The sequence below is a fragment of the Argentina silus genome (genome assembly GCF_951799395.1).
Source record: "Argentina silus genome assembly, chromosome: 3".
In the NCBI taxonomy this organism is placed as follows: Eukaryota; Metazoa; Chordata; class Actinopteri; order Argentiniformes; family Argentinidae; genus Argentina; species Argentina silus.
This window is the reverse complement of record NC_139657.1, coordinates 18,882,323-18,909,119: the sequence shown is the minus strand read 5'-3', so window position 1 is coordinate 18,909,119 and position 26,797 is coordinate 18,882,323. Positions and strand designations below refer to the sequence as shown.

The following is a 26,797-nucleotide window of genomic DNA, read 5'->3' as shown; positions in this document are numbered from 1 at the left end:
ATGGTGAAGAGCTGGGCGCAGGGAAACACCCCCCTGGAGGTGCTGGCTGAGAGGTGAGGGAGTGGACACACACTACAAACACGCTCATACACACACACACACACACACACACACACACACACACACACACACACACAGACACACATGCGCACACAGACACATATATTTTCTTTCTTTTTCACACACACACACACACACACACACACACACACACACACACACACACACACACACACACACACACACACAGAGTGCTGTACCAGGAAAGGAGCCTAGCCTGTATTAGCCTTGGTGTCATTCCCTCCTCTTGTTCTACTAATGGGATAAGAGCCTCTGGAGCTCTATCTGAATGGAATGTGACTTGTCCTCTGTTGCTCTCATGTGCCTTCTATAATTCAGTTACCATGGTTTCCCTCTCTTTCAGGGAGAGCATATATCGCCTGCTGCCTCAGACCACACCAGAGAATCTCACTAAGAATTTCAGTCACTACACCGTGGACCCCACAACACGCTACCCAAACATTACCCTTCACTTCCTCAGGCCCAACCAGGTGGGTTACCCATCGAGATCATAGCGCTCATGACAATCAACCAATCGAATGTTATTTATATAACGTGTTTCGTACACAGGAGCAATTCAATGAGCTTTACACAGTGATATAGTATGGGGGATATCATATTTAGAATCATGTCCTATATAGCATCATAAATCCACTTTCTGGATTGGTTTCTCACTCTCACTTTGCTGTTGACAGGTACGACACCTGATTGACACCGGGGAGTCGAAGGACATGCGCATCGAAATGGAGAATGTAGTCAACTCATCGACACCCAAGCTGGTCCGAAACGGTTAGTAAAGTTGACATGACTGTTCATATGGAAGGCAGGGAATGTTGTTTGTTATTTATTTGAGTTTGATCTATTGATTTAGTTTTTTCGTTCAATCCAATTTCAGGTTTATATATATATTGCTTTCAAAGGTTGTTTTTTCCCCCACCATCGGTAATCTGCTGAAATGTAATCAGGAATTATTCTCATCCTAGACAATTGCCTGCTTGACGAGCAGCTGCAAGGTAACAGTACAGTATGAATTTCTCAAGTCCAAATGCATGGTGCTGTTTGAGGGCCTCTAATCCCTTAACAAATTCAAAGCAACAACTGCTGTATACGCTCCATCATGAATGACTTGGTGAAAGCAGGAATGGTGTAATGTGAATGCTGATTTGTTTGCAACATTGTCTTTAATTTGCGTGGACTATATTCATTTGGTCATTAATAAAACCGTTGGAGTTTCACTTGCATCGTTCAAAATAGGAGAAAGGTCATTTCTAACAGTTTTAAAGGTTTTTTAAGTGTGACATTTCCTAACCCCTCTTCCAAGGCTATTTCTTCACCTTTTATGATATGACATCTTTCATTCCAATGAAAATGTGCTGTACCATAGCTCTTCCACATTGGCTGGTCTGAAACTGGGAATAACATGGATGGAACACACCTATGACCTCAAATGTGGTGATATTGCCTCCTCCTACTGTGTGGCAGTCCACTTACTTTCACTCTTCCTCTCCCAGAGTCTGTCGCTCGCTCCAGCAAGCTGCTGAATTGGTGCCAGAGGCAGACGGAGGGCTACAGGAACGTCAGTGTGTCGGACCTGACTACGTCCTGGAAGAGTGGCCTGGCCCTATGTGCCCTCATCCACCGCTACAGACCTGACCTCATGTGAGTCACACAAACAGACAGCATACAATAGAGTGTCAGTCACAAGTGTCTTTTGTCCTTTCACCCAACTTTATTTGATATATCTGATCTTTGTGAGGATTGGGGCAACTACAACTACAATGTGTAATATGGGTATTCTATGACCCTATTTGAAGGGGCTCACAGTGAGGTAAATTATCAAAAGCATGTCCTTAAATGGCAGGCAGGGATGAAGGGGTTAAAGGTGTCATCCATGGCATGGAATGGCCTGTCTGCTGTGTTTATGGCTGTGTTTGTTTGTAGCGCTGTGCGTGTTATTTATTGCCTGGCAGAGGCCTTGGTTGAGGTCCGTATATCACTGTAAACGAGGTGACAGCTCCTGTTGTGACAGCCCTGAGTCACAATGACTGCCTGTCAATTGTCCTGTCAGGGAGAGGCTGCATCACACACACACACACACACACACACACACACACATACACACACACACACACACCCACACCCTAACACCCTCCCATAAACACAACTCCCAACGACATTGCCTAATGGGAGGAGAGGTATGGTCGTTAGCCTTTGCTGGCTATACTGTCCTGACTGACCTTTAACAAGTGGTGTTTGCCTTGTGGGAGTTCTGGCCTGCCAGCTCTCATGATGATTGTGGTGGGGAGGGAGGCTGATGAGAAGCAGCAAGGCTAATGTGCTCTCACGCCCAAAGAGACAGACAGGGCAGGTTGGTTTCCCACTGGTAATAACGTCATTGCATTTCACTAATGTACTGAATAGAGGAGTGGGAGTGGCAGTGGCATGGTGGTCAGATCCTAATGCTTTTAAATGAGTTATATTGATGTTTGATGTTAAGTGGCATTTTCAGCTTTGACATTTTACAGTATTATGGCCTACAGCTATTGACACCCCCATTACTATGCACATATTAGGGTTTGAAGATGTTTACTGCCTCAGCATCTGCGGCTTAATGCATCCACTGTATCAGAACCTGCTTAGGGAGTTAGCCATGTTTACTGTTTTAGTTAGCCAGGCAAGGTAAATATTCACACAAATCTTCAAGTCCTTTTCAAATATTAACACTTTCACATTGTTAGTTTTGACTCTCTCCATCCCTGTTGAACCCCTCTCTGTTCCCCTTCAGTGACTTTGACTCCCTGGATGAGAGGGACCAGGCGAGGAACAACCAGCTGGGCTTTGACGTGGCAGAGCGGGAGTTTGGCATCTCCCCCTGTATGACGGGCAAAGAGATGACCTCCGTGGTGGAGCCGGACAAACTTTCCATGGTCATGTACCTCAGCCAGTTCTATGAGATGTTCAGGGACACAGTGCCCCCTGGAGGTGAGTGGTGGTACAGGCAGGTTTCATAACCTTGTTTTGGAGTAATGGTTGACTGAAAATGTTTAATGTTATCCACTACTGATATTGTAACAACATGGATGCTTTGTCATGTCAGAGAACCAAACCAACCTGAGTCCTGAGGAGAAGGCAGTGTTGATGGCCAGCACCAAGTCTCCCATCTCTTTCCTCAGCAAGCTAGGACAGAGCATCGCCATCTCTCGGAAACGTAACCCCAAGGTCAGTATGTATATATATATATATATATATATATATATATATATATATATATATATAGATGACACTCAGCTCTGCAGCCCTTTTAGCTATAAAGGGGCAATCTGGGATTCAAACAACAACAAAGCGTTCAACCTGCCACTTTTTTCTTGGGATGTACCAATCACGGATTGCCCCTTTAACACTCATTACTGTGTTTATGTCATGGCCATTTGTCATGCTGATGATGATGCTGCATGCTGTCATGTTCTGTTTCTCACTGCCTTAAAATAACTCTTCATCCACAGGACAAAAAGGAGAAGGATGTGGATGGTTTGGGGAAGCGGAGGAAGACCAGTCAGGCTGGCCATTCTGAAGACGTGAGTTCAACTCTGAGGGTTGCAACTCTCATTAAGACTTGAAGCATTGAACTTCAGCTTCTCACACTGAGAGAAAGGGCTGTCTACAGTACCAGGTAAAACTCTCTGCTCTTCTCTTACACCTGCTAACAGGAAGAGGTCTCCAGGGGTAACCGTGATGACAGGCCATCTATAGCAACTGCTCTGACAGAGAGGAAGATGGAGTCTGGAGCCGTGGGGAACCATAACAAAGTCAAGTCCATGGCCACCCAGCTGCTGGCCAAGTTTGAGGAGAACGCCCCTGCCCAGTCCACGGGCCTCAAGAGACAGGTATGGGGAAGCATATGATTTATGGGTGTTGATGACAATAAATAAATAAAGCATGACATGACTTGGTGTGGGTTAAACAAGAAGGCATAAGCTGCTTCAGACATAGAGTTGAAAAAAATGACACACAATGTCACATGGAGGATTCAATTTCGCTCATGACAAAGATCCAACCAGTTTGTTTTCACACAGCGTCTTATTTGTCCCGAGTAAATATTATGGATATGTAAAATGCAGATTTCATGGCGTCTAACATGAGATCCTGTTCTTTTGATGAATGCGCAGGAGGTCTGTATCACCATTCATGTGTTCCAGAATACTAATATTGATACGACAGGCCTCGGGTGTATTGTTCTTTGGTCCAGTAGTAGGTGGTCTGATAGTGCTGACTGGAACTGGGTCCGTTAGGGGTTGAATGGGTGTACAGAACCAGCCATGGGAGGGAGGTGTGGGGGTGTGTGGAACACAAGACACTATTGTTGACAGAGAGAGACAACTCACTGTGTGTGTGAGTGTTGTCATTCCAACATTCCACTCGGCTGTGTGTTTTGGAATCGTTATATCTGATAAGATCTTTGACATACAATATACTCTGTTTGGGTATTGCTTAGCGGAAGACTCGGTCCATGTAAATTGATGAAATGAATAGCCTGTTTTTGGTATTTAAATTAGTTTGTGAGTGAAATAGCTTTGTACAGAATGTTTAAAAAGGTCTCCCTAAGACAAATTTGGAATATTTGAAATATTTAGCTAGTGTTAATCTAAGTCATATTTCCTAATGGAATAATAACCAGATGCCAACAGGCCCATCAAAGACGATCTGCAAGCTGCTTTACAAGGGGCTAAGCCCTGCTTATGCTGCATCTCTCCTTGTGATGGCCATATTGAATATAATGCTGCAGTCTGCCTGCCATGTGTTGGGGACTGAAATAAATATAAATAAAATTATGCAAGTGTGTACTTTCTACCTTTCTGTTCTCTGCATGGAATGCTTTTTGAATTTCTTTGCAAATGTGTATAAGCCTATATTTCTTTATTTGATAGACAACCACATGCCTGACTGGTCATTGTGTGTTATAATGTATGTTATAAGGTTGCAGTCACATTACCAACACAGCATGATATCCTTATGACAAACCATACCATTTCCTTTTTGTTTTTCCACACAGTTTCATATTTTCCAGTCAGCATGACTCTCCACACACAATTTTCTCATGATTCACTTCTCCCTCTCTATTTTGTGCTCTCTCTCTCTTTCTCTTTCTTCTTCATGGATCATCATGACCGTGACTCATGGTGGGTTGTGCCTTACCCTGGTCTCTTGTTCGTCACTTTGGCTGTCACTCATCTTCCACTGGTCAAAAGGGGGATTCCCTGCCCAATCTGGAGCTCATTATGCCCCCTCCCCCACCCTCTGGCCCCCTGAAAGAGCCAGTAATCCGCCTGGCCCCAGTCCCAGCATGGAGACAGGTAAAGAGTGGAACCCCCCCCACCTCAGTCTAAACCCTAGTCTAACCTCTGCCCTGTCCCTAACCATCTGTCTTTCTGCTGTCTGATAGTGTAGATGGGGAAAGCTGCTTTTGTGCAAATACTAGCAGACTGACCAGCTGTCAATGTAAAGCAGTGCCCCATAGACATCTGTTGTGGTCTGTGGTCTTTGGCCTTTGCAGTAATTCAATCAGTAGATCTGTGTGTGTGTCTAACTGTTGCTGGAATGACTAAATCTGTGTTATAACATTAGTTAACTTCTGGATCAGATAGCTGTGGATCTGGTGTGTATCGTGTGAGTGTGCCAGAATAAGCAGCTGTGTGTGTGTTTGTGTGTGTTTGTGAGTGTTTGTGTGTGTGTGTGTGTGCGCGCACGCGCACGTGCGCGCACTTACGTGTCTGTTTGGGTGCGGTCAGTTGGCCGGTCCTCCGACCAGACAGTGTGGCATGACGTCATGTTCTCTCTGTCTGTCCCTCTGCGGCGTATCCCTCATTCTCCCTCGCCATGCTTCCCCCTCCTCATTGGCTGTCGGTCAGAAACGCACCCAGCAGCAGGAGCAGCTGAGCTTCCGCTATAAGGAGAGGGTCAAGTGTCAGACTCTGCCCAGCCGTGGGGAGCAGGTACGGCAGCACGGCAGTAGCAACCCAGCCTAGGCTCTCTCTCTCTGTCCCCAGTCAGATCAGAGCTAAGCTAACTACCACCAGTGCTAGTACAGTAGTCATACCCTGCTTTCAAAGACAAAACAGGCTACCACTTTAACTTGGATCAGTTTCACTGAGTCTCACTTAGGGGATTGCTAATCGTGATCGTGTAGCAAAAACACACAGCTTATGTTCAGTTTCCCCTTAATAAACAACATTTATAAAATTGTGTTTACGTCCACTCACCAGGCGAGATAACGACTGTAGCATCGGAGGGATTGACTTTAGAGTCAGAGCAGCGCTTGAGTGACCTCTCAAAGCTAGTTCTTTGTTGAGCTGCTGGACTGCTCTAAAAGATCAGACATTTTAACTGTACCTGTTTGAGAACACGCCATGAAGTCATTAGAATCTCCACAGAGTGGACCGTGAGAAGTTCTCTCCACTTGAACCACCTTTACGTCTCTTAGCCTCGTTGCCACGTATCAGTTATCATCCTAGTAGCTCTGCTAGCTTTGAGGGCTTTCTCCCTCTCACCGCAGTGTTCCATACTTTCCTCACTACAGTGTTCTTCCCTCCTTCTCTCCTTAGCCCACAGAAGCGTCCCATAGGTTTTTGTGGCCATTGAAGGGGAAATCATTTCAAATTATTCTCCTGCTTGCTGTAGTTAGCTGTAGTATATACTTCTGTGTACCCTATGACATAGTCAATTACTGCCTAGATTATTTGACTTGCTTGGAAATTTCCCTCCAGCAGTTATACCCTGGTGGATACGACCCTTTTTGGGTGGTCTGTGTTCTGTGTGCGTGTGTGTGTGCGCGTCTGGTCGTTAGTGCGTGCGTGTGTGCGTTTGTGCGTGCGTGCGTGCATGGTCCAGATCCATGGTGAGTGACACTGTAGAAGATGATTGACATTGTGGATGTTAATTGAAGTTGATTTGAATAAATATGGTGAAAACACTATTGATTTGTTCCGTTTTTCTGTTGAATGCATTGTAAGAGTTAGGATGACGTAAGACCATGTGTGTGTGTGTGTGTGTGTGTGTGTGTGTGTGTGTGTATCCATGTGAGTGTGCGCGTGCGCGTGAGAAAGGCAGTGACACCAGTGAGTGACAGCTTGTCCTCCTCTCCTGTCTCTCAAGGTCAGAAGCAACAGCACCGAGTCGAGTTCGGGCTCACGGAGCTGCCCTAAGAAAATCATTCTGCTCTCCTCCTCTTCTTCCACCTCTTCGCTCTCTCTTCACTCACAGGTGACAGTCTGTGCCGCAACCTATGGCACATCATACCCATACCATATACCATACACTCCCCTCTGTCTTCCTCCTAAACTGTGGTCCAACCTAATCTAGGCTCTCTCTCCGGTGTTGCCTTAACTTTGTGCAAACTTTATTCAATTGTAATGTTGTGCTCTCCCAACATGAACCTTCCAGAGGACTTCAAATTACATTTAAAAAAAGAAGTGTGTTCAGTATCTAGTCGTAGTTTATGTGTTCTAGTGAGTGGGTAGCATTTGTTTTCCTGAGAGGATTTGCATGTTCTGTGGCTGACCAGTGTGTAGGTGGGACCTTGTTGCACGCAGATGTGGGCAGAAAGAATGTTGGGTCATAACAAGTTAACAACATGGGTCAGTTTATAGCCAGTTAGCACTAGCAGCAGCTAGTGTCGTAAGGCAGAGACTGTGGAGAGACTGGTTATGTTTCTGTGTGTGTGCGTGTGCGTGTGCGTGTGCGTGTGTGTCCTGTAGCAGTGTGATAAAGGGTTGGAGACAGAAGAACAATCCGTACAGGACCAGATGCCTCTGACATACAGGGTAACCGTGGTTGCATGGGTCTGTGGTGATTGCTAACCTCTACTAGCAACCTTGTCAGTCTTAACAACAGAGTGTGTGTGACTGGATGTCTCTGAAGAATTGTGGAAGAAAGGAAAGAATAGTTGTGGGCAGAGTTGTGTGTGGAACAATAGAAGTGTAACCAGATGGAGAATTGCTTCTGTTATTTTTAGTTTCATATGTTGAAAATGTGCACCATTTTTGTTTGTTCTCGGGAACTTGCTGTCTCATGTATGGATATGTGATAGCACCATCTGTGAAACTGAACTTGATGTCTGACTCTGCCCTTCGACAGTTGAGGTATCATATTCCATAGCCTGTCTCAGTCCAACTGTCAAAGCTAAACTGCATCAAACCAGTACCAGTAGGGTACTTGAGACACATACACACACACACACACACACACACACACACATACAAATTATTTTTTTCACTTCAGTTTTCTGTGCAGGAGTGGGAGCCAATGCAGCTTCAGGAGCCAGGGCCTATTCACATCCCTAGCATTCAGGAGAGGGCTGCCTGTCTGATCTCTAGGTTTAAAGGCAAACCTGACAAGCCCAAGGTGAACACTATGCATGGCATGCTGTGGGGAATATACACATGTAAGGAATCAGGGAAGTACTTCTCCAGGAGTATTTAGCTAGCATACTTTCAATAGGATACAAGCATAATTGCTTTCCTGCATACGGTTTATGGGTATCTAGAGAGTTAGATAGCGTGTGCTAACTACGATTATTTAATCATTCTGTAACTCCATCTCATGTTGCCTCTTCTCAACTATTATTCTCTTTCTCCCCTGGAGCCGAAGAAAAAGCCGTCACGCTTCTTTATAGAGCAGTGGCACCTGTCCCACGGCCCGAGCTCCCAGAGCCCCCTCTCCTCCCCCGACTCTCTCAGTAAGGTACAAGTGGTACCAGTCATGATCCAAGGCTATAGTATAGCCTCTAATGCTATCAGTCGCTTGTGAGGGGCATGGACTACAAATACAGTACAATGCATGGACTACAAATACAGTACAATGCATGGACTGCAGCACAGTACATGGACAGCAAATACAGCACAGTATATGGACTACAAATGCAGTACAGCGCATGGACTACAAGTACAGCACAGTGCATGGCTACAGTGCATTCCTCCTCTTTCCTCTTCTTCTCTGTGATCTAATAATGCCTTCTATCTGCAGGAGCCAGAGCCTCTGCTGCGCTCTGATGACCACATGCCCTTACATGTCCTTAGCATTCGAGAGAGGGCTGAGCAGCTAGCTGAGCAGTTTAATGACAAGCCAGCTAAGCCACAGGTGAAACACCACCAGAAGCCCTGGTTAGGAGTAAATGACCAACTTATGAGTACATGACTTTATGACCATACTAAAGGACCCAGTTATGATTATGAGTAGACTAAATGACCAAGTTATGAGTGTGACCAAGTTCCATGAGTAAATGGCTTTATGACTACCCATGAGCTAACCTATTGACCTAATTAAAAGATGTAATTGACGCCAGAGAGCTACATATTAAGAAATGGAACACTAGTTGTTTTTTAGTAGTCCTAAGTATTCAGTATTGGTTGATAGTGTTATTTAAAATGGAACACAGCTAACAGATTTTTTTATATCAGCTTCTCTGGCTTTTCTGCCTGCGTTTCTTTTCTCTTGCTAAACTGTCCAGCCTTAACTCTCCTCTCTCTCTTCTTTTCCCCTGGATTCTAAGAAAAAGCCATCACACTTCTTTATACAACAGTGGCACCTGTCCCGGAGTGCAAGCTCTGTGAGCCCCCTCCCCTCCCCCAATGCTCTCCGACAGGTAGACCCCCCCTGGTGGTGTGCAGTGGAGCTGACACTAACACACTACCTCACGACTCACACGCGCCTCCTGGAAACCTCAATTTCTTCAGATACTACCTCATGAGACAGGCCTTATAGGCCTCATACGATGGATTGGAGCTTGTGACGTGTAATAACAAAGCATTACAGAGTGCTCGTAGCATTATTTTTCCTAACAAATAAAGTGGACAATAGGAGTAGGAGTGTTTCATCCCTTGCCTTGGTGTGGTGGTTTGGCTCAATGAGTCACAGTTAAAGTAAATATGAGTGATTTATGTTTGCATTGGGTAGAGATTTGCCTTCCCTAAGGTTGGGCCTGTGTCGTGATCTTGTGGTTATTGTGCCTAGGGAATCCCTACCAGATGTGTTGGCAGGACAGTTTCAGAACAGCCTCATTTCATTCCCATGTTGACGAACCCTGTTCCAATTAGAGTGTTGTAATCGTGGCTCTGGGATGTGGCACAATAAAACAGCATACAGTATTATTTATATATGTATTTATTTCTTTATTTATATATTTAGATCTTATCCATGATTATCATAGTTTACATGGCTTAATACTGTGCTAACTATGACCTAAATTCTGCTTCTCTGTAGGATAGATGTTATGAGGAAAACTAATCCCTGTCATTTTAAGGATGTACTACACTTTCTGTTTTATTAGTCACAGGGTAGCATAGGAAGCATTTGTATCGTAAATTTGATGATTGTGTATGTGTGTGTGTGTGTGCATGCATATGCAAATGTGTGTCTAGGAGTGTGTATGGGTGTAAGTATGCAGTGGGTTATTGCCTCACAGGGTCACTCAACAGCTGCTCCTCATTAAAGTGGAGTCGTCATGTAGATATTACTGCTGTTTCTCTTAATCCAGAATGCTTTTTGTCTGACGTTGCATGCTCTGTCGATCACGGCTTTAGTTGCGTATTGAAAGTTCATGGTATTTTAAGCAGTTGGTTTGTGACACTCATTCAAAGCAGTTCAAGGGTTGTGCCTGAGCCCACACCTCTACACGCTTGATCAACCAAACAAGGCAAACATAATTACATTTCCTGCTCTCATGACCTCATTACATTGTTATTCACCAGCACTCTCTAGTGTCTTCCGTACTCCTATCTCACCTCATTGTTTACTAGCTACCTCATCTCTCACATCATAGCTAGCCCCTCGACAGTACCTCATGATCTAGCCTCAATATAGTTTATTCTTCTCTTATTATGGTCATAGACACAGACTTACTATGGTCACAGATACAGACTTATTATGGTCATAGACACAGACTTACTATGGTCACAGACACAGACTTACTGTGGTCACAGACACAGACTTACTATGGTCACAGACTTCCCTATTTCTCCTTTTACCTATCTACAGACAATTCGTGGTCCAGAGGTTGTGAATCTCCGTGGCGCTCCATAAAATGCCACTGTCACTGCATATAACCTATATATAATCAGCTTTTTCGGGTTGCCCGAGGCTACAATAATAATACAGAACTACAACATTGGCCATTATGGCTGCCAAGAAAGAGCTTGACCAAGGTTTAGGGTAAGGATAACTCACAAGAAAATGTTTTATATAGTTTATATTCGCAGCGACTGTAAGTGCCACGACGTTCCATAAATATACCGCGAAAGCTGGGGAAAGTTGTCTGCAAATAGGTAAGAGGACTTGGTCACATGGAAGAGTGTGACCATAGCAAGAGAAGAATGAGCGATACCATGGGAACCGTTGGGGCTCATAATCATCCTGTTCTCTGTCATTTGGTTTCTCTGACCATTAATGCCTTGGTATATCATTTCTTTTTTCCTCCCTGTCTTTCTTTATTTCTTTCAACCTCCTGTCCTTTCTCTCTCTCCACCGATGATAGAGATATGTAAAGATGTACACAGGGGGAGTGAGCTCATTGGCTGAGCAGATAGCCAATCAGCTTCAAACTCAAGAGGAACCCAAGCCTCTTCTTGACAAGAGGGAATTGGTAAGAGCCGATGGTGTCATAGGGTAGGCATGTAGAACCCAAGAGAGACCCGACCTTTGCTAGCTGATGTAGAAATTGTATTAGGTGATTTGGAGTTTGTTCCTTTAACTAAGGCCTCTAGCATTCTAAATGTGCGTGCTCTCAAGAACTAACTGGATGATAGTACCTGTGTGTGTGTGTGTGTTTGCTTTTGACCTCACGTAGATGTGACGTTTCTCATGAAACAGTAATTGTAGATGTTTCTTTGAATCATCTAGTCTTGCTTTGTGTGATTTTATTCTTTATTGATTTTAGAAAAATACCCAAATCGTTCCATATAATCTTCTGGTTGTGAATGGTTTGATTTCCAGTAGCTTACTATTACTTTGACTCCAATGCTGAGTTTTGAAGCTGGGGGTTCAAGATAAGGCTCACCTCTCTCCTCATCTCTCCCTTCCTCTTCCCAGCCTCTGATTCAGTATGTTCTCTCCCCCCACAGGGCTCTCTGAGGAAGGAGTTCCCCCAGAACATCGGAGGCAGCGACGTGTGTTTCTTCTGCCATAAGCGTGTGTATGTGATGGAAAGGCTGAGTGCCGAGGGGAAGTTCTTTCATCGTAGCTGCTTCAAGTGTGACTACTGTGGCACCACGCTACGACTCTCCTCCTATGCCTTTGACGTGGAAGATGGTACGTACATGACTATGAGCTACACAGACAAAACAAATATACATGGAAATGGGTTCATACATCACACATACTTGTATGATAATCACACACCTGCATTTATAAGCAAAGCATGGTCACATGGTTGTCTTACAGCAGTGTTAACTGTCAGTTTTTGTACACGGGGAATTATACCAGGCCCATTATAGAAGGTATGGCAGTACAAGACTCGTAGGAGTTAATGTTGTGTTGCATTGTCCTTAAGAGTCTGGTCCAGTCTTATGATTTCATATTTTTTCTCTCTGGTCGTCATGAGGTCTCTATTGTGCTCATGGACAAGTATCAGATTGTTTGTTCGCTATGACAGAGTGGCTGTTTCTTCCAGTCCACTGTGACATCCCACTGGAAGAGCAGACCCACTTCAGAGTGCCAACTCTGGCCCTGAGCATGGTGGGAGGGAAGGGAGAGAGAGAGGAATGGAAGTCAGACAATAATTCTGTCTATCTATGAACAGCATACATTCACACAGTGCACAGGCTTTCACCACACAAAAGACTATGCAACCCAACCGATGAGGTGATTTCATGCTGACCTGGGATGTCTATGTTAATTTTCACTGATTATACTTTCAGATGTCTGCTAATCTGGATTGTCTGTGTTTTCTCTTGCAGGGAAATTTTACTGCAAGCCCCACTACTGTTACCGCTTGTCGAATCAGGCTCAGAGGAAGAGGCCGGCCCCTGCCCCTGCTCCACTCAATGCTAAGGTACTGACACATCACTCTGATCATATGTTATTTTCACAACCATGTATATAACTATGTATGCCTAACCAGATCTTTTTGCTGTCAAAGATATATTGTATATTCCAATGCATTTAGATGTGTTCATCTATACAGTACCTAAAGATCGACTGAATATGAAAGAAATCAACCCCACCTTGATGCTTAGTGGCGGTAGCTGTATGTATGTGTATCAGAAATGTATAAGGCTTTATAAGCCCCCCCCACCTCCTCTGTCTCCAGGACAACCAGGTGTCCCAGCCTGCAGCGGACACGGTGGACGGCCCTGGGCGGGCGATGGCAGCCGCCGCCCCTGCAGAGCGCAGGCCCTCAGGTACCCCGCTTTCCTCTCTAGCTGTGGTGCCCCTGCCCCATCTTCCCCGTCTGGCCCTGGGGGTGGGGGGCTCCCTGCGTATGCTGCGCCGCACACTGTCCTGGACCTGCCACCAGGTGGCGCACAGCCCCTTAGACTCCCCCTTCCTCTGTACATACTGTATTTACCTCTTCTGTTGTTTCACCCTCAATGCCCTGCTCAACTACCTTTAGTCTAGCCTAGCCTAGCCTAGCCTAGCCTAGCATGACCTCTGCTACTTTACCAACTAATAACTCTAGAGTGTGATTGTATAGATCTCTCGAGTCCCCCTAGCTTGCTGACTTGCTGTGCCATTGATGTAAATCTTCTTGTGATTCTGTGGTTGCGTGTGTCATTTATTTCTGGAAGATGCAGCATTCGCTCTTATTGCACATTCAATTTGGAACAGAAAGAATGACGTTTGATTTATATGTCGATTTATCAGCCAGTAAAGTAGCTCGCTGGCAGCTAGACGAATGGTGCATCTTTCTCAATCTCTCTTGGCTGGGAAATTAAAAACAGTCTGGCAAAATTCAGAGTTTAGCCCTGCGGTCTAGCTTTTAGTTGTTGCATTTTCAAGACTCAATGTTTTGAAACGTACAGTATTTTGACTTCACTCATTAAATGATCATCTTGCTTACCAGCTTAACGTAACTGGTTAAGTTAACGTAAACCTAGCTACCTTAACTATAATAGAAACAAGTGCAAATTATAGTTAATAAAGACAGTAGTTTCACAGATAAGCTGAATATGCTCTTTTGCCTGCCTGTGTTTTAATAGAAGGCTAAACTCTATTTTATTGTGGTTGTAACCTGTAGCAGACTGTGACTGCTCTCTCCTTATACCTTCTCCTATTTGACCAGCTCACCTCGAGCGTGCCTGTATCAGTGCTTGTGATTGGTCCCCTGTAAGCTGTACTGTACCTTTCCCCCTCCTCCTTCTCAAAGCTGCTCACTACTGTAATGAAGTGCCTGTATCATTGCTTGTGACTGGTTCTTCTGTAAGCTTTACCTTTCCCCCTCCTATCAGAGCAGCTTAAAGCTGAGAACTACTGTAGTGCTTGAATCAGTGCTTGTGATAAGTCTCTTGTGAAATACCCCACCTCCCCCCTCCCCCATCAGACTGTACTGTTCATATCCGGGCTTGCCCTCCTCTTCTCCTGCATGTATCTACCCTCCCACCTCCCTCTGCATACTAACACAACACTGCTTTTACTGAATGCTGCATTTCTCCTGCATAAAGTGGTATATACAGTATAGGTACAACAGTTGAGTAGTTGAAGTTAATAAGTCTCACATAGGGCAGAATGATTGGAATTGGATTGGAACGACTCTGGCTTATGATGATGAGTTTAGTAAGTAATGGATTGAGCAATGTTACATAGGCCCATGTAAGGTAAGTATTAAACGAGTACTGATAGGTGTTCAAAGGTATTAATCCCCCTACTAATAACAAATATGTACATAGTGCTAAGATAACATATGCATCATTAACAATGAATGGCTTAACTATAATTCAGTCAGGTAAAGTACGTCGGTTTAATGAAAATGGTAACACATTTAAGTCTGTCGTAATTGAATGGCTCCGCTCTGTGTAGCTCCCTCGCTGAAGTTTAAACAGCATAAAATACAAAATAACATAGACAGGGAGCCCATAACTGTCAAAACCCCCTGTAGGTAGGTAAATACAGAGGGACCGAGTGGGTGGAGGCTGGGGCGGTGGGTGGAGGCTGGGGCGGTGGGTGGGATGATGACCAACAAGTGAACTCTCATGGACAGTGGCGTTACACCATGGTGGAGTGTTGCATACTCTGCTCTTTTAAGCCTTGTCCTTGGGACATGTGATGATGTTTTGCAGACAGCTGCGCCGTTCGACTTAGTGTCCCGCCTGAACTTACGTAACCTTCATTCATTTCATTATGCATTGCATTTTGACTTGTGGAAATCCTTCTCACTTGCATTCATTGATAAGGACAGTTGGCTTCATGCTCTATTTAGTCGAAATTCCCCAAAAATGCAAATAGAAGACCGGATCAAATGTAGTTTATTGAAGGGTGTCACAGGAATTGATTCTGATTCTACACATGATTGAATACTGTATTGTACGGTTTCACTCATCTGACACCAACACAAACGTTCACCATGACACTCTTCTGAACACATTCACCCTCTATCACTACCAGGGTCGGCCACAGTCAGTATCAAATCTCACTCTCACTGCCACACCGCACCCTGCTTTGGTGGGGTTTGCATGGGGTCATTGCTTACAGTGCATTTTCTGTCATTTCACCCTGTCAAGTGGATGGGTACGTTTATCTCTCCCTCAGCTGAAGCGTAGGTTGTAGAAATGATCAAAGGTGTTTTAAAGTTTAACTGTGACCCCATACTAGTTTCTAATTTGACCTTATCTGACCCTGAGTTCGGACTAATACCATAATGAGTCTAAGTGTCCATCAGTTGTATGAGTTGCTTCCTAGGATGGGAAAAGGCAAGGTAACTAACAACCTTGTTGTTATATCATTTTAAGTATAGATATGTATTATATTTGTGAGTCGCTGTAGGAAAATTAATGAAATGCAATAAATTCATAGACACTTTACTTTCTGTGTTCTTGTCCATTTGTCCTTAGAATGTAAGGGATCGGATGCAGTGATGTCCTACCAAGAACACTTAGGATATCAGAATACTGTAACAATGATCTAATGGAGCTAGTGCTAGATTTGATACTGCCTCTGTTGGAAGAATTCACAATGATGCACAATTACACTCCAAACAAACATAACACAGTTGTCACAAACATGACACAAATTATGAATCAGTACTCAACTTGATTGATATACATGATACAGGATTTTAAATGCAAAACATATGTATTTTGGAGAAGTTTGAGCTGATTACAGTTGATGCATTGTTTCAGAGACGCAATAATAGCAGTCTGATACCTGAGCCTGCCTGCAACCTTGCATGGCTCCTACACGGCTGTCTCCTAGCCTCCAGCTCTCCTCTCCTCCTCTCTCTTCCTCTTCTCCTATTCCTCCTCTTCTATTGTTCTGTTGATCTGATTCTCTGTTGCCTGACTGTATTCTGTCTGTCTGTATGCACCCCGTCCCCCGTCCCCAGTCCCAGAGGTCAACGGGCTGCAGGAGCCTAGCCTGGCTAAGCGTCTGCGTGGGACACCGGAGAGGATCGAGCTGGAGAACTACCGCCTGTCTCTGCAGAGGGAGGAGGAGCTGGAGGAGGTGCCAGAGGAGACACTAGCAGAACACAACCTCAGCAGTGTGCTGGACAAGGCTGCGGATGTGGACCTGGGCTCCAGGTGAGCTCACACACCTGACAGTACTGTCTTGCATGGGTGGACACTGGAATGCCTCACCAATTGACAGGTGTTCAACTGATCAATGAAAGTAGTCCCCTCCCCTGTTATGACCCTTGTGCTTCTAACACCCTCCCACATCCCCACCCCCCCTTTACCCCCTACCTTGCCCCCCACCTTACCCCCCCCCCTACAGCAGTTCAGAGTCTGACATGGAGGAGGAGGATGAGCAGCAGGAGGAGGAACAGCAGCAGCCTCCCAGCCCATCAGACCTGGGTGGGGTCCCCTGGAAGGAGGCTGTGGAGATCCATGCCAAGCTCAAGGGTGACAGTGACCCAGGGGCAGAGCAGGAGGATGGAGCTCAGGCTGACACAGCCAGGGACGCAGAGGTGGAAGAAGAGGACGAGGAAGATGAGGAGGAGGAAGAGGAGGACGATGACGAAGAGGACGACGAATCGAGTGATGGTAAATTCGTTTTTTTGGTTTATTGCGCGGTCTCTGTGATTCAGTTCTCCGATGTCCTGTTTGAATGCCCTTCTTGACTTTCTATCACAATTAAATGTCATGTCGTTATGATTGTAATTCAGAAAGGTTTACAAGTAACTGCCATTTTAGTCACTCCGTCAGTGGTTTCTAGGGGGCACAGTAAACAGGAAGCAGAGAAGTGTCAGGTGTGCGCCTATTTGTTATCCCTCTGATGTCTTCCTCGTCCCTCCTCCTCATTTGTGTGTGTACATCCTGTCTTCACCTCAACTTAGTCCCCTCTTGGACTTAATTACTGCATAATTATTCTGAATAATTCTGCTTAATAGAGAATAGCTCACCTGTTTCACCTGTGCTGTCACTGTAAAGACATTGTTATTCCTCATCCTCTCTGTTTCTCCTCACTCTCTCCTCTGTTCCTCCATGTCTCCTCCGTTCCCTTCTCTTCTCCTCTGTGTGTGTGGGTTATTATTGGGGACTTGTCTCCCCCTTCTGGCAGAGGGGGAGTACTGCCCCTGGGAGAGGGAGCTCCAGTCAGGCCTTTGGCTGGAGAACCTCACAGAGGAAGAGGATACTGGTACATTTAAAGGTAGCACAGCACACTGCCTGTATGGATTCATTCGTTTGCACTCTCAAATAACTACGCGTGAAGGAACCTCTTATTAACTCTTGGTTTGGGTTTGTTTCGTTCACTAGACTTTCCACAACAATGTCATTTCTTTGGCTGTTTGGAATGTATGTGTTGTTTGGTTTGATTATGTTTGAGGTATGATAGGATTTTGATTTGATGTTTCAAGGAGAAGGATGATTTCATTCTGTTTTAGATTTTAGGATTTTCAAGATATATTACTTTTTATTTCATTTATTGATTTATTCTACCCCATAACACCTCCAAACTAAATGTAACATTAACCCACTAATCCTCAGAGTGTACAGTTGTATTCATAGCTAAATGTTGTAGTATGGTCGAGAGTGATTTTGAGTGATATTTTAAATCAAATCAACCTCATGAGATTTGGTAAGTCTTTCTGATATTTGACTTCTTCAGTTTGCAGGATTCTAGTGCATGCAGCCTACATCTCCACTGTGGTGATATTTCAACTCTAAAGTCTCTTACTGTTCTGTAATCATCATCTCTCTGCCTTCTCTCTCTCTCTCTCTCTCTCTCTCTCTTCCCTTTCTTTCCCTCTGTGTTCCTACCCCCATTCCTGGACTGCTGTATGTGTCTTGCCTCTCCTCTCCCTCTCCCTCTCCCTCTCCCTCTCCCTCTTCCTCTCTCTACACAACCTTATTAAACCCAAACACACACCACCATCACCAACCATGTATGGTCACACATCCCCTCCCCTCCAAACAGCCAGGAACTTGCAGATCCAACAAATCCTGCAGCCTGTAGACCCAACGTCCATCCAGTCGGCCAAGCACAGGACACACGTCCACTTGGAAGGGGACAAAGAGGGGTGTCCTGCCTCGGCCTCCCAGCCCTCCCAGCTCATCCAGCCCTCCTCCACAGGTAACCCACCCAGAGGAGCTGATCCCTGGGGAACCTCCCCATGGCAAGCCCCTGGTTGTGTGGCTCCAGGTGGAGGGCCAGTCAGTGTGTCTCACTCTCACCAGTGTTCAACACTCAGTGTTGTTGGGGCTCTGGGTTGTGACTAGTGGACAGAGAGACACAGGTCCACTGGGTCTGGTCTCCAATCGCACCCTCTGTTGATTTCCCCTTTGTTTATTCTGTTGAATTTTTGTTTTGCTTTTGTTTGATTGTTTTCTGTTGTTTTGTTCTGTCCCTTCATGTGTCTGCTCTGTTAATGTTCTGTTCATCCCCAACCGTCTCTCCTTCCCCGTTGTTTTGTATCTCCTCATTTGAATGTAGCCCCCGCCCACACATCTGCGCGTCATGAGGCAGTGAGAGTCTGGTTGGAGTCGGTGTCCGGAGGTAGCGCAGAGGGATCATAATACGATCCTACAGTACCTTAGCTTACTGTATACTCTATTTACCTACCTATTTCACTGATGTACTCTATTTCACTGGCCTTTTCCTAGAGCATGGCGATATATATACACTCAGGGACACACACTTAAAAGCATGCATGCTGCATCCACATCACACAAGAGACACATCTCTCTTGGGGCCAGACCAAATTCTGCACCTTACCTTTCACTTGACTCATTACTCAAACCTGTCTGCTTTACCCCAGCCAATACCTACAGTAGAGTAGCTGGAGGACTAGGAGGAGTGAAGGTTATGGAAGTTGTTTTAAATCATGGCCACATTTATCATTAATGATGATTAACGGCACCTTCAAGAATTACAGTATGGTGAATTGACAGCAGCACAATATTAGGGAGGTGCACTGGGTCTTATGGATGCAATCGTTTTTTTTTGTTTTTTTTTCAATCCCTAGTGAAAATATTACCCAGTGAGTCAGTATCTCTTCTGTAGTTATTTTAGGTCTCCATTACAGTCCCTAACTGTGCCCGCTGGTCAGCTTTAGGAGTGGGGGAGGGATGCGTACTGGGAATAATAAAGCCTGTCAGATGACAGGATCAGTGGGTGGTTTAGAGTGAGATCACCACATTAGGGGCAGCACTGCGGGGTGCTGGGGTAAAGCTGGGCAGTTTAACCATTAGTACTGTATGATCTATCCTCGTAAACTCACCGAGGCGGTCTATGCAAGAATGTGGTGACTAATGGTGTCTAGATGGGTGATTACATGTTTTGCGTCAGTTAGAATCTCGTCACTACATCACTCCAGTGAAATAACCAGTTTCCTCTTATATTAACAGTTGCATGGTTGAGGCTAGGGTCAACTCCCAATTCAAGCTTTTGATATTGAAGAGTTTTCTCAAACCTTCTCATCTAGAATGTATTGAAAGGAGGGATACTTGCTTTTCCACTTCCACAGATATCATTAACACCTTTTGGTTGCGCAATCGCTTGATTCAAATGTCATCCATTTGCATTTGCAAAAAATGGATAAGTGCATGTATCTAACCACTAATGTCATATGTTGCATATTTTGCCCATTATTTATGTACAGAGATTTCTTTTGTATAACCGTTTCAAATGTTAATCTGATATGTTTGAATCTCTTATCCTAAATCTTTTTTTGTATAGATATAAGCAGAACATATGGATCTCCTAGACTGTAGTTTTTACACCTAGTTCTTTCTTATCTTGTTTTATCTCATTCCTATTTCCCTGCTTCAAATGTGTCCAACAACCCATATTTCTAAGCATTCTTTTATCCCTCATTTTCCTCTTTTACCCTGTAGTCAGAAATTGAGATGGTTTAGATCAGACGGCTTTGAGCAGGTCAATAGAAAATTAAGAATTGTTATTCGCTCTCTTGCTAGACTGTGCTTATGCCAGACGGCTGTCAGTTGATGCCCCTGTTTTCGCTGTTTCTTGTTTCCTTTGAACCCAGAGCCCTGTGATGATGATGACCCAGAAGCAGAAGCAGCCAGTCCTGACATGGAGCCAGGCACAGAGATGGATCAGGGTGAGTAACTGGACCAAACAACAACAATGTTGAACTTAAACTTTAAAAAGCTATTTGTTCATTTATTCCATACTATTGTCACAGAGTTATTGATGTTATCATAGCATACTTTATCAAACTGGTGAGGTACTATACAGTGAATTGTTGTCCTGGTTACAGAGGACATTCCCTCAGACGCAGAGGCTGAGGCTCGTCTGCACCAATCAGAGAACAGTGAAGTACTTCCTGAAGAGAACAGGAAGCTTGAGAGCCAGGGCATCTCCTCCAGCATTGGTAAGAGCTGCTCTCAAGTCTAAATCGTTTGTGAGGCATAGCTTTTCAGAGCATGTTAATGTAATAGTAATGTCTACAGTAATTACAGAGTTACTACACAGGTATATGAGCTAGTTAATATAAAATGTGACCTATTAACTTTTCTTTCTGCAGAACAATCGACTGCGAGTCCGGTGAAGCCAGTTGGGGAAATTGTGCTTTCGCCAATCAAACCACCCACAGAGTCTGATGCACAGGTGAGATGGTTCCTCTCTCAGCCTCATGTTGGCTTCCAGTTATGTTGTTTCTCTAATGTTTCTCAATGCCCCTCTACTTGTCTTCCAGATGTCTTGTACGTCTCCTCCCGGTTTGGTGAAATCTCCTGGCATGCGCTTTTTCCCAGAGCCCTTCACACCAGACGCAGTCCAGGCCCAGAGGACAGCTCAGACTCCAAACGCCAAGAGCCCAATATACTCTTCCCCTGCCGCCCCTGTATCCCCCATCAGATCCCCCATCTGCTCCCCTATCCGCTCCCAGCCTGTCCCATTACCAGAGACAGTCACTCCCAAATCACCGGCCACTCCTCAGCCTTGTTCCTGCCCCCCCACGGGCAACCCTCTGTCCCCCATCTGTGCCCAACCGCTGTCCTGCCACGAGCCCTCCTCACCCCTCACCTCCGACTCACCCGTCAGAACTCAGCCGGCCCCTGCAGTCACCTCCACACCGCTGGTCAAACCAGCCTCGGCCACAGACAGGGACACGGCCACGCCAGAACCAGAAAACCCCCTTGACTCCTTAGAGGAAACCCCAGCCAAGAAGACGGACATCATTGAGGAGTTCTGGCTAAAGAGTGCAGAGATCAGGAAGAGCCTGGGCCTCACCCCTCTGGTCCGTAGTAGCAATAAAGGCCCAGAGAAGAGTCCGAGGGTCCCCACCCCAGACTCCTCCTCCCCCAAGTCCGAGGACCTGTCCTCTGAGGAGCTGCGGCCCCACTTCACAGGACGCTCTGTCATCCGCAGGCTCAACATCACAGTGGAGGGCCAGGTCATCTCTCCAGTAGACCCCAAAAGCAACGGCTCAGACAGGAGAGACCTCAGCAGCAGTTCTGGCCTGGGCCTCAATGGCAGCATTGCCACCAGCCAAACAGCCACCAGTGACAGCTACAACACCTCTGACTCCACTATGCTCACCCCACCCTCCAGCCCTCCACCACCCCCACCCAACGAGGAGCCAGCCTCCCTCAGGCAGCAGCAGAAACACCAGGTGTCCTGGAACAACGGGACCCCTGTCACTGAGCCTGAGCCTGCCAAGGAGCCGACACCGGTACCCTTCAAAACAAAGAGCCCTGTGCCTGCACCAAGGACACAGCTAAGCCCAGTGTCTGTGCCCAAGCCTGCTCCCAGGACAATGCCAGTGACCACGCCAGTGACCATGCCAGCCCCCGCCCCTGTGGTGATGAGACGGGAGAGGAGCAAACCACGGCGAGAGGAGGTGAGGAAATCGTTTGTGGAGTGTGTGGAGGAGATTCCATTTGCGGACGAGATTGAGGACACATACGACGAGCGGACCCCCGACACAAGCATTCTAGACAGGTTCTACACCCCGCCCACCAGCAAACCCAAGAGGGAGAAACCTCCTCAACATCTGGCCTTAGCCATGGAGAATGGGAAGCCCAACATCCCAGCACACCATATCCCCAAGAGCCAGAAGGTGACAAAGTTCTCCCCAGAGGCCAAGGAGATCGCTGAGGAGAGGATGAGAGCCAGGGAGAAGTCTGTGAAGAGCCAGGCACTGAAGGATGCCATGGCCAAGCAGCTCAATAAGATGAAAGAGAAGGAGTCAGAGACACCCAAGGGTGCCGCCTCCTTAGCTAAAGTGGCCTGGAATGTGTCATCAGAGGGCTCTGTTAAGAGTAAGAAGTCCTCCAGCTCTCCGAAAACATCTGCAGTGAAAGCTCTGGAGTCCAAGAAGGCAGAGACTCTTCCTGAACGTTTCTTTAGCAGTAATAAGAGTCTAGACAGCTCGGTGGCCTCTTCAGATTGCTCCACGTCAGGCGGCAAAAGCAAGAAACGAAGTTCTCTCTTCTCCCCGCGCAAGAACAAGAAGGAGAAGAAAGCCAAAAACGAGAACAGGAACTCTGACAAGCACGGGCCAGACGAAACGCCGCCCAAACACAAGTCCCTTTGGAAGGCGGTCTTCTCAGGGTATAAGAAAGACAAGAAGAAGAAGGATGACAAGTCATGCCCCAGCACACCGTCTAGTTCCACCACGGGGGACTCTGGGAAGAAGAGAGCATCGCCCCTCGGGAGGTCGTCAGGTTAGACGAGAGCTCAAATTGTTAAAGTGTCCATGGACCACTCCACATTGACTTGTTTAAGCTTGGCCAGTTTTCTTTGTATATGTGAATTTGATTTACATAATTCTATTATGGTCACTGTTTTGAATTCTGCGTACAAATAACAGTCAAATGCTTTGTGTTTTCTTTTGCAGATTTGCGTTCGCGCAGAAACCTGAGTTTCTCTGAGGACTCAGACCTGTCCTGTGATGACGTGCTGGAAAGGTCTTCTCAGAAGTCCAAGGCAGACGTGAGTCACTTGTTAGTGGTCATAAAAGCGTGATTTTCATTTTCATCCATGAATAGTTAGAAATCTCATCCCCACACTGGTCCTTTTTGTGTTATGTATAAGTTGTTTTAAACCATTGTTTTATTTTTAGCAGCATTCGGACATCTTTGACCTAGTTTCAGGGATTCAGATGGATGCAATAAAAGAGGAGAAAGTGGAAAAGGAGAGAAAGAGAGAAAAAGAAAGAGAAAAAGGAAGGGAGAGGGAACGAGATAGAGGCAGAGACCGAGATAAAGAGAAGGTATTGCATTGGGTGCAACAGTGGGGATAAAAACTTTTGAATTTCAAGCAAGTATCAAAATTCTAATGTTGAATGGGACTCATTTGAATATGAGAACTTGTCTCTCGATTATGGATTTGCAGCTTATGTAAGATGATTTTAATTTAGTAGGACATAGGCTTACTGAGAAATGTATAGCTTGAAGGAATGTCGATAATCCTTTCAAGGTTTGCAGGTTGTGTTTATAATTTTCTGTATGAAGTTAACTTTTATGTATTCAAATACTAGCTGATTTATGGTTTACCTCAACTTTTACCTCCTATAATCTTCACATATACAATTTTATTTTTCCTGATAATCAGAGGGTTTACTGTATGTATTAACTTTTTGTTGCCATGATCTGATACTGTAGTCCCCTAAAACCTTCTGTCTGTGCTTTTCCTATTATCATCCGGCACCCCAGACACACACCAAACCCAACCTAAAATTACATTATAAAAGTAGCTAATCCAGTCGAGAGCTTCTTCACTGACTACAAATTTAATTTTCATCTTATTCTATGTCTGTGGGCAAAGTCGAAAAGTATTAGTCAGTCTACATTATGAGTGGACTGAGGCAACTTCTGAGGGGGGAAGTTGAATTGAATTGGTTTCTGCTTGTGATGTAAATCATGTCTTTGAAAAACAGAATCCTCTGCAGAAATGAGTCCCACTCATCTGAATTCATTTGCATCCATTATGTTGAAATTGTTTGAATTCAAAAGTGTTTTGTCCACTCCTGGTGCTCTGTGTTTGTGAAGGTTCATATTGTAGATGGAACTCAGGGCCAGAGGCATGCATTAATCATTAGAACCTTTCAGTCACTTTCAAAAGCAGCTCTGAAAAGGAAATGAGTCTCATTCTGTTTTCATTGTTATCTTTTTGCCAATGGTCATGAACATGTTTGTTAAATAATGAGCTTGACAACTATGTTCAGCGTATTTGACTTCAGCCAGGATTTTGGACCCAGCCATGCAGATTGCAGTCTGAATGGTGCTGTACAAATAACTGTATTGTAGGACATGTTTTAGAGACAACAGTGCACTCCCAGTACACAATAAATCTCTTAATGTTTTGCTTATCTGGCCCTGTGATGCTTGACAAGGAATATCAGGAGTTATTTAGCAAGTTTAGACTTGTTTACTGTGGTTTGTTGTCTGTCTAGTTTATGTAGCTCTCTAGAGGTGTGATAGTGCGTACTGTTCTTGTGATACTGATAGTTATTATGTGAAGTGGAATAGTACATTGTTTTAATGACTTATTGATAAAATAGTGGTAGCCCAACTTGTTCTTGCTATTCAGACTATTCTGACAGTTTAACTGTGCAGATCTAGGGTCTATTTTAATGTTTTGTGTTGTTCTGTTAATATCATCTAATGGGGTCCTTGCTGTCTATTTCAATATAATTGTTTATTCTGAATGGTGTATGAATAATTCATGATAATTCAATGTTGATTCCCAACTCATCACTGCACTCTCAATGACCTCATCTATGTGTTGGTGGGAGGCTTTAACATTGCCTGTTAGATTATACCAGTAATTTGGTTCAAAGATGTTGGCTAGTTTTTGTGTTGATTGATTTAACATTACATTAACCCATTTAATCATTCCATTTGTTTTATGTTTGTTGTCCTCGTTTTTGTTTATGTTTTGTCTCCCTAAGTCTGTTTATGTCCCACACGCATTGGCGTTCAAGAGATCGTACGCCACAAAGGTAGTGTGTACATACCCATTGGCCACGTCACCCTGCGCATGCGCCGTTGCACCACCACCCTAACTCCTCCTCTCCGTCCATCTCGCCAGAGCGTTCACCCTGTTTAACTAATCATACTCTTCAGATGCATGTCACAGCCATGCCACAGCGCCCCCCCCTCCCCCTTCTGCTGGAGGTCCAACCTGTTGCACTCTGCACTTTTCTGGTGACAATGACATCTGTCCAATACGTCCGCCAGTGCTGTAACTCTGTCTATACTGGTCCCATGTTAACCTGTCTATCGCTGTGGCACTATCCATCCTCCAGTGCTGCTATTGGATCAGCTATCAGAATCCAGCTACCTGTCTCTGTTAAAGTCTGCTCCTTCTGTATACTACTGTCTCTTTCCCTGCGTTGCTACAGCTTTATATGGCAGTTAAATGACTAAATGAGGACAAAACTTACAATTTTAACTTATAACATACATGATAGAAACATTTCCAGAATGTTCTGCCTATGACTGTCTATGGAGTAATTAGTAATAACTCTTTAAAAATCACCTGTGATGACAACTTCAGACTGTGTTAGAGCAGATGTGTTAGTTGCCTTGTGTGTTAGATCCCTACCTACCCGTCTCAGGACCTTGTCCTACTTACTGTATGTTCAAAGTTGATTAGCTCCATTAGTGCTCTATGGTAGTCTGTGGTGCAACCAATAATCGTATCATAGTCCCCTCCAGAATGGAACACCAGTTTGCTTTTGACTCCCACTGTGGGATGAAAGATATAGCTATCTCCCATAGAAGAGAGGCACAGGTACTTTCTATTGAGTTATCCTATGATTTCATAGATTGTGGTTGCCAATAGACTGTATCAGTCAGACTTGTAGGCGTGAACCTGTATTTCCCCTATAGAAAACATGCTGTGAAACAGAGGGGTTCCGCTGTATCAACCGTGAAGGTTGTGGATCCCACAGAGCCTGGGGGAACATCTCTACAGGCCAATAAGACCTTTGACATGTTCCTTTATATCGTCTTGGCGTTCATAGAAAACCTACACAGAGGAGGAGCTCAACGCCAAGCTGACAAAGAGAGTTCAGAAAGCTGCCCGGCGACAGGCCAAGCAGGAGGAGCTTAAGAGGCTACACAGAGCACAGGTAAGTAGCCAAAGGAAATTATCTTTCAGAAAAAAGGAAACAATAAGATTT

General features: G+C 45.0%; 1 protein-coding gene across 6 annotated transcripts in view; it reads left to right on the top strand.

Annotated features, from left to right (window-relative positions):
• Positions 1-26,797, top strand: part of mical3a (microtubule associated monooxygenase, calponin and LIM domain containing 3a) — a 43,590-nt gene that overhangs the window by 5,908 nt on the left and 10,885 nt on the right. For 2 of the 6 annotated variants that reach the window (XM_083666729.1, XM_083666727.1), the window contains exons 8-28: positions 1-53; positions 425-551; positions 756-849; positions 1,572-1,719; positions 2,846-3,042; positions 3,158-3,279; positions 3,564-3,635; positions 3,768-3,944; positions 12,171-12,357; positions 13,005-13,099; positions 13,358-13,448; positions 16,586-16,781; positions 16,975-17,243; positions 19,135-19,197; positions 20,690-20,764; positions 20,924-21,037; positions 21,191-21,273; positions 21,362-23,333; positions 23,507-23,601; positions 25,562-25,612; positions 26,639-26,746. The exon at positions 1-53 is cut by the window's left edge and continues 63 nt beyond it. In XM_083666729.1, coding sequence (XP_083522855.1) covers positions 1-53; positions 425-551; positions 756-849; positions 1,572-1,719; positions 2,846-3,042; positions 3,158-3,279; positions 3,564-3,635; positions 3,768-3,944; positions 12,171-12,357; positions 13,005-13,099; positions 13,358-13,448; positions 16,586-16,781; positions 16,975-17,243; positions 19,135-19,197; positions 20,690-20,764; positions 20,924-21,037; positions 21,191-21,273; positions 21,362-23,333; positions 23,507-23,601; positions 25,562-25,612; positions 26,639-26,746 — 4,389 coding nt within the window. Of the gene's footprint in view, positions 54-424; positions 552-755; positions 850-1,571; positions 1,720-2,845; positions 3,043-3,157; positions 3,280-3,563; positions 3,636-3,767; positions 3,945-12,170; positions 12,358-13,004; positions 13,100-13,357; positions 13,449-16,585; positions 16,782-16,974; positions 17,244-17,760; positions 17,851-18,618; positions 18,775-19,134; positions 19,198-20,689; positions 20,765-20,923; positions 21,038-21,190; positions 21,274-21,361; positions 23,334-23,506; positions 23,602-25,561; positions 25,613-26,638; positions 26,747-26,797 lie in introns of all 6 variants that reach the window. The other 4 variants (XM_083666732.1, XM_083666728.1, XM_083666731.1 and 1 more) reach the window with 4 other exon arrangements.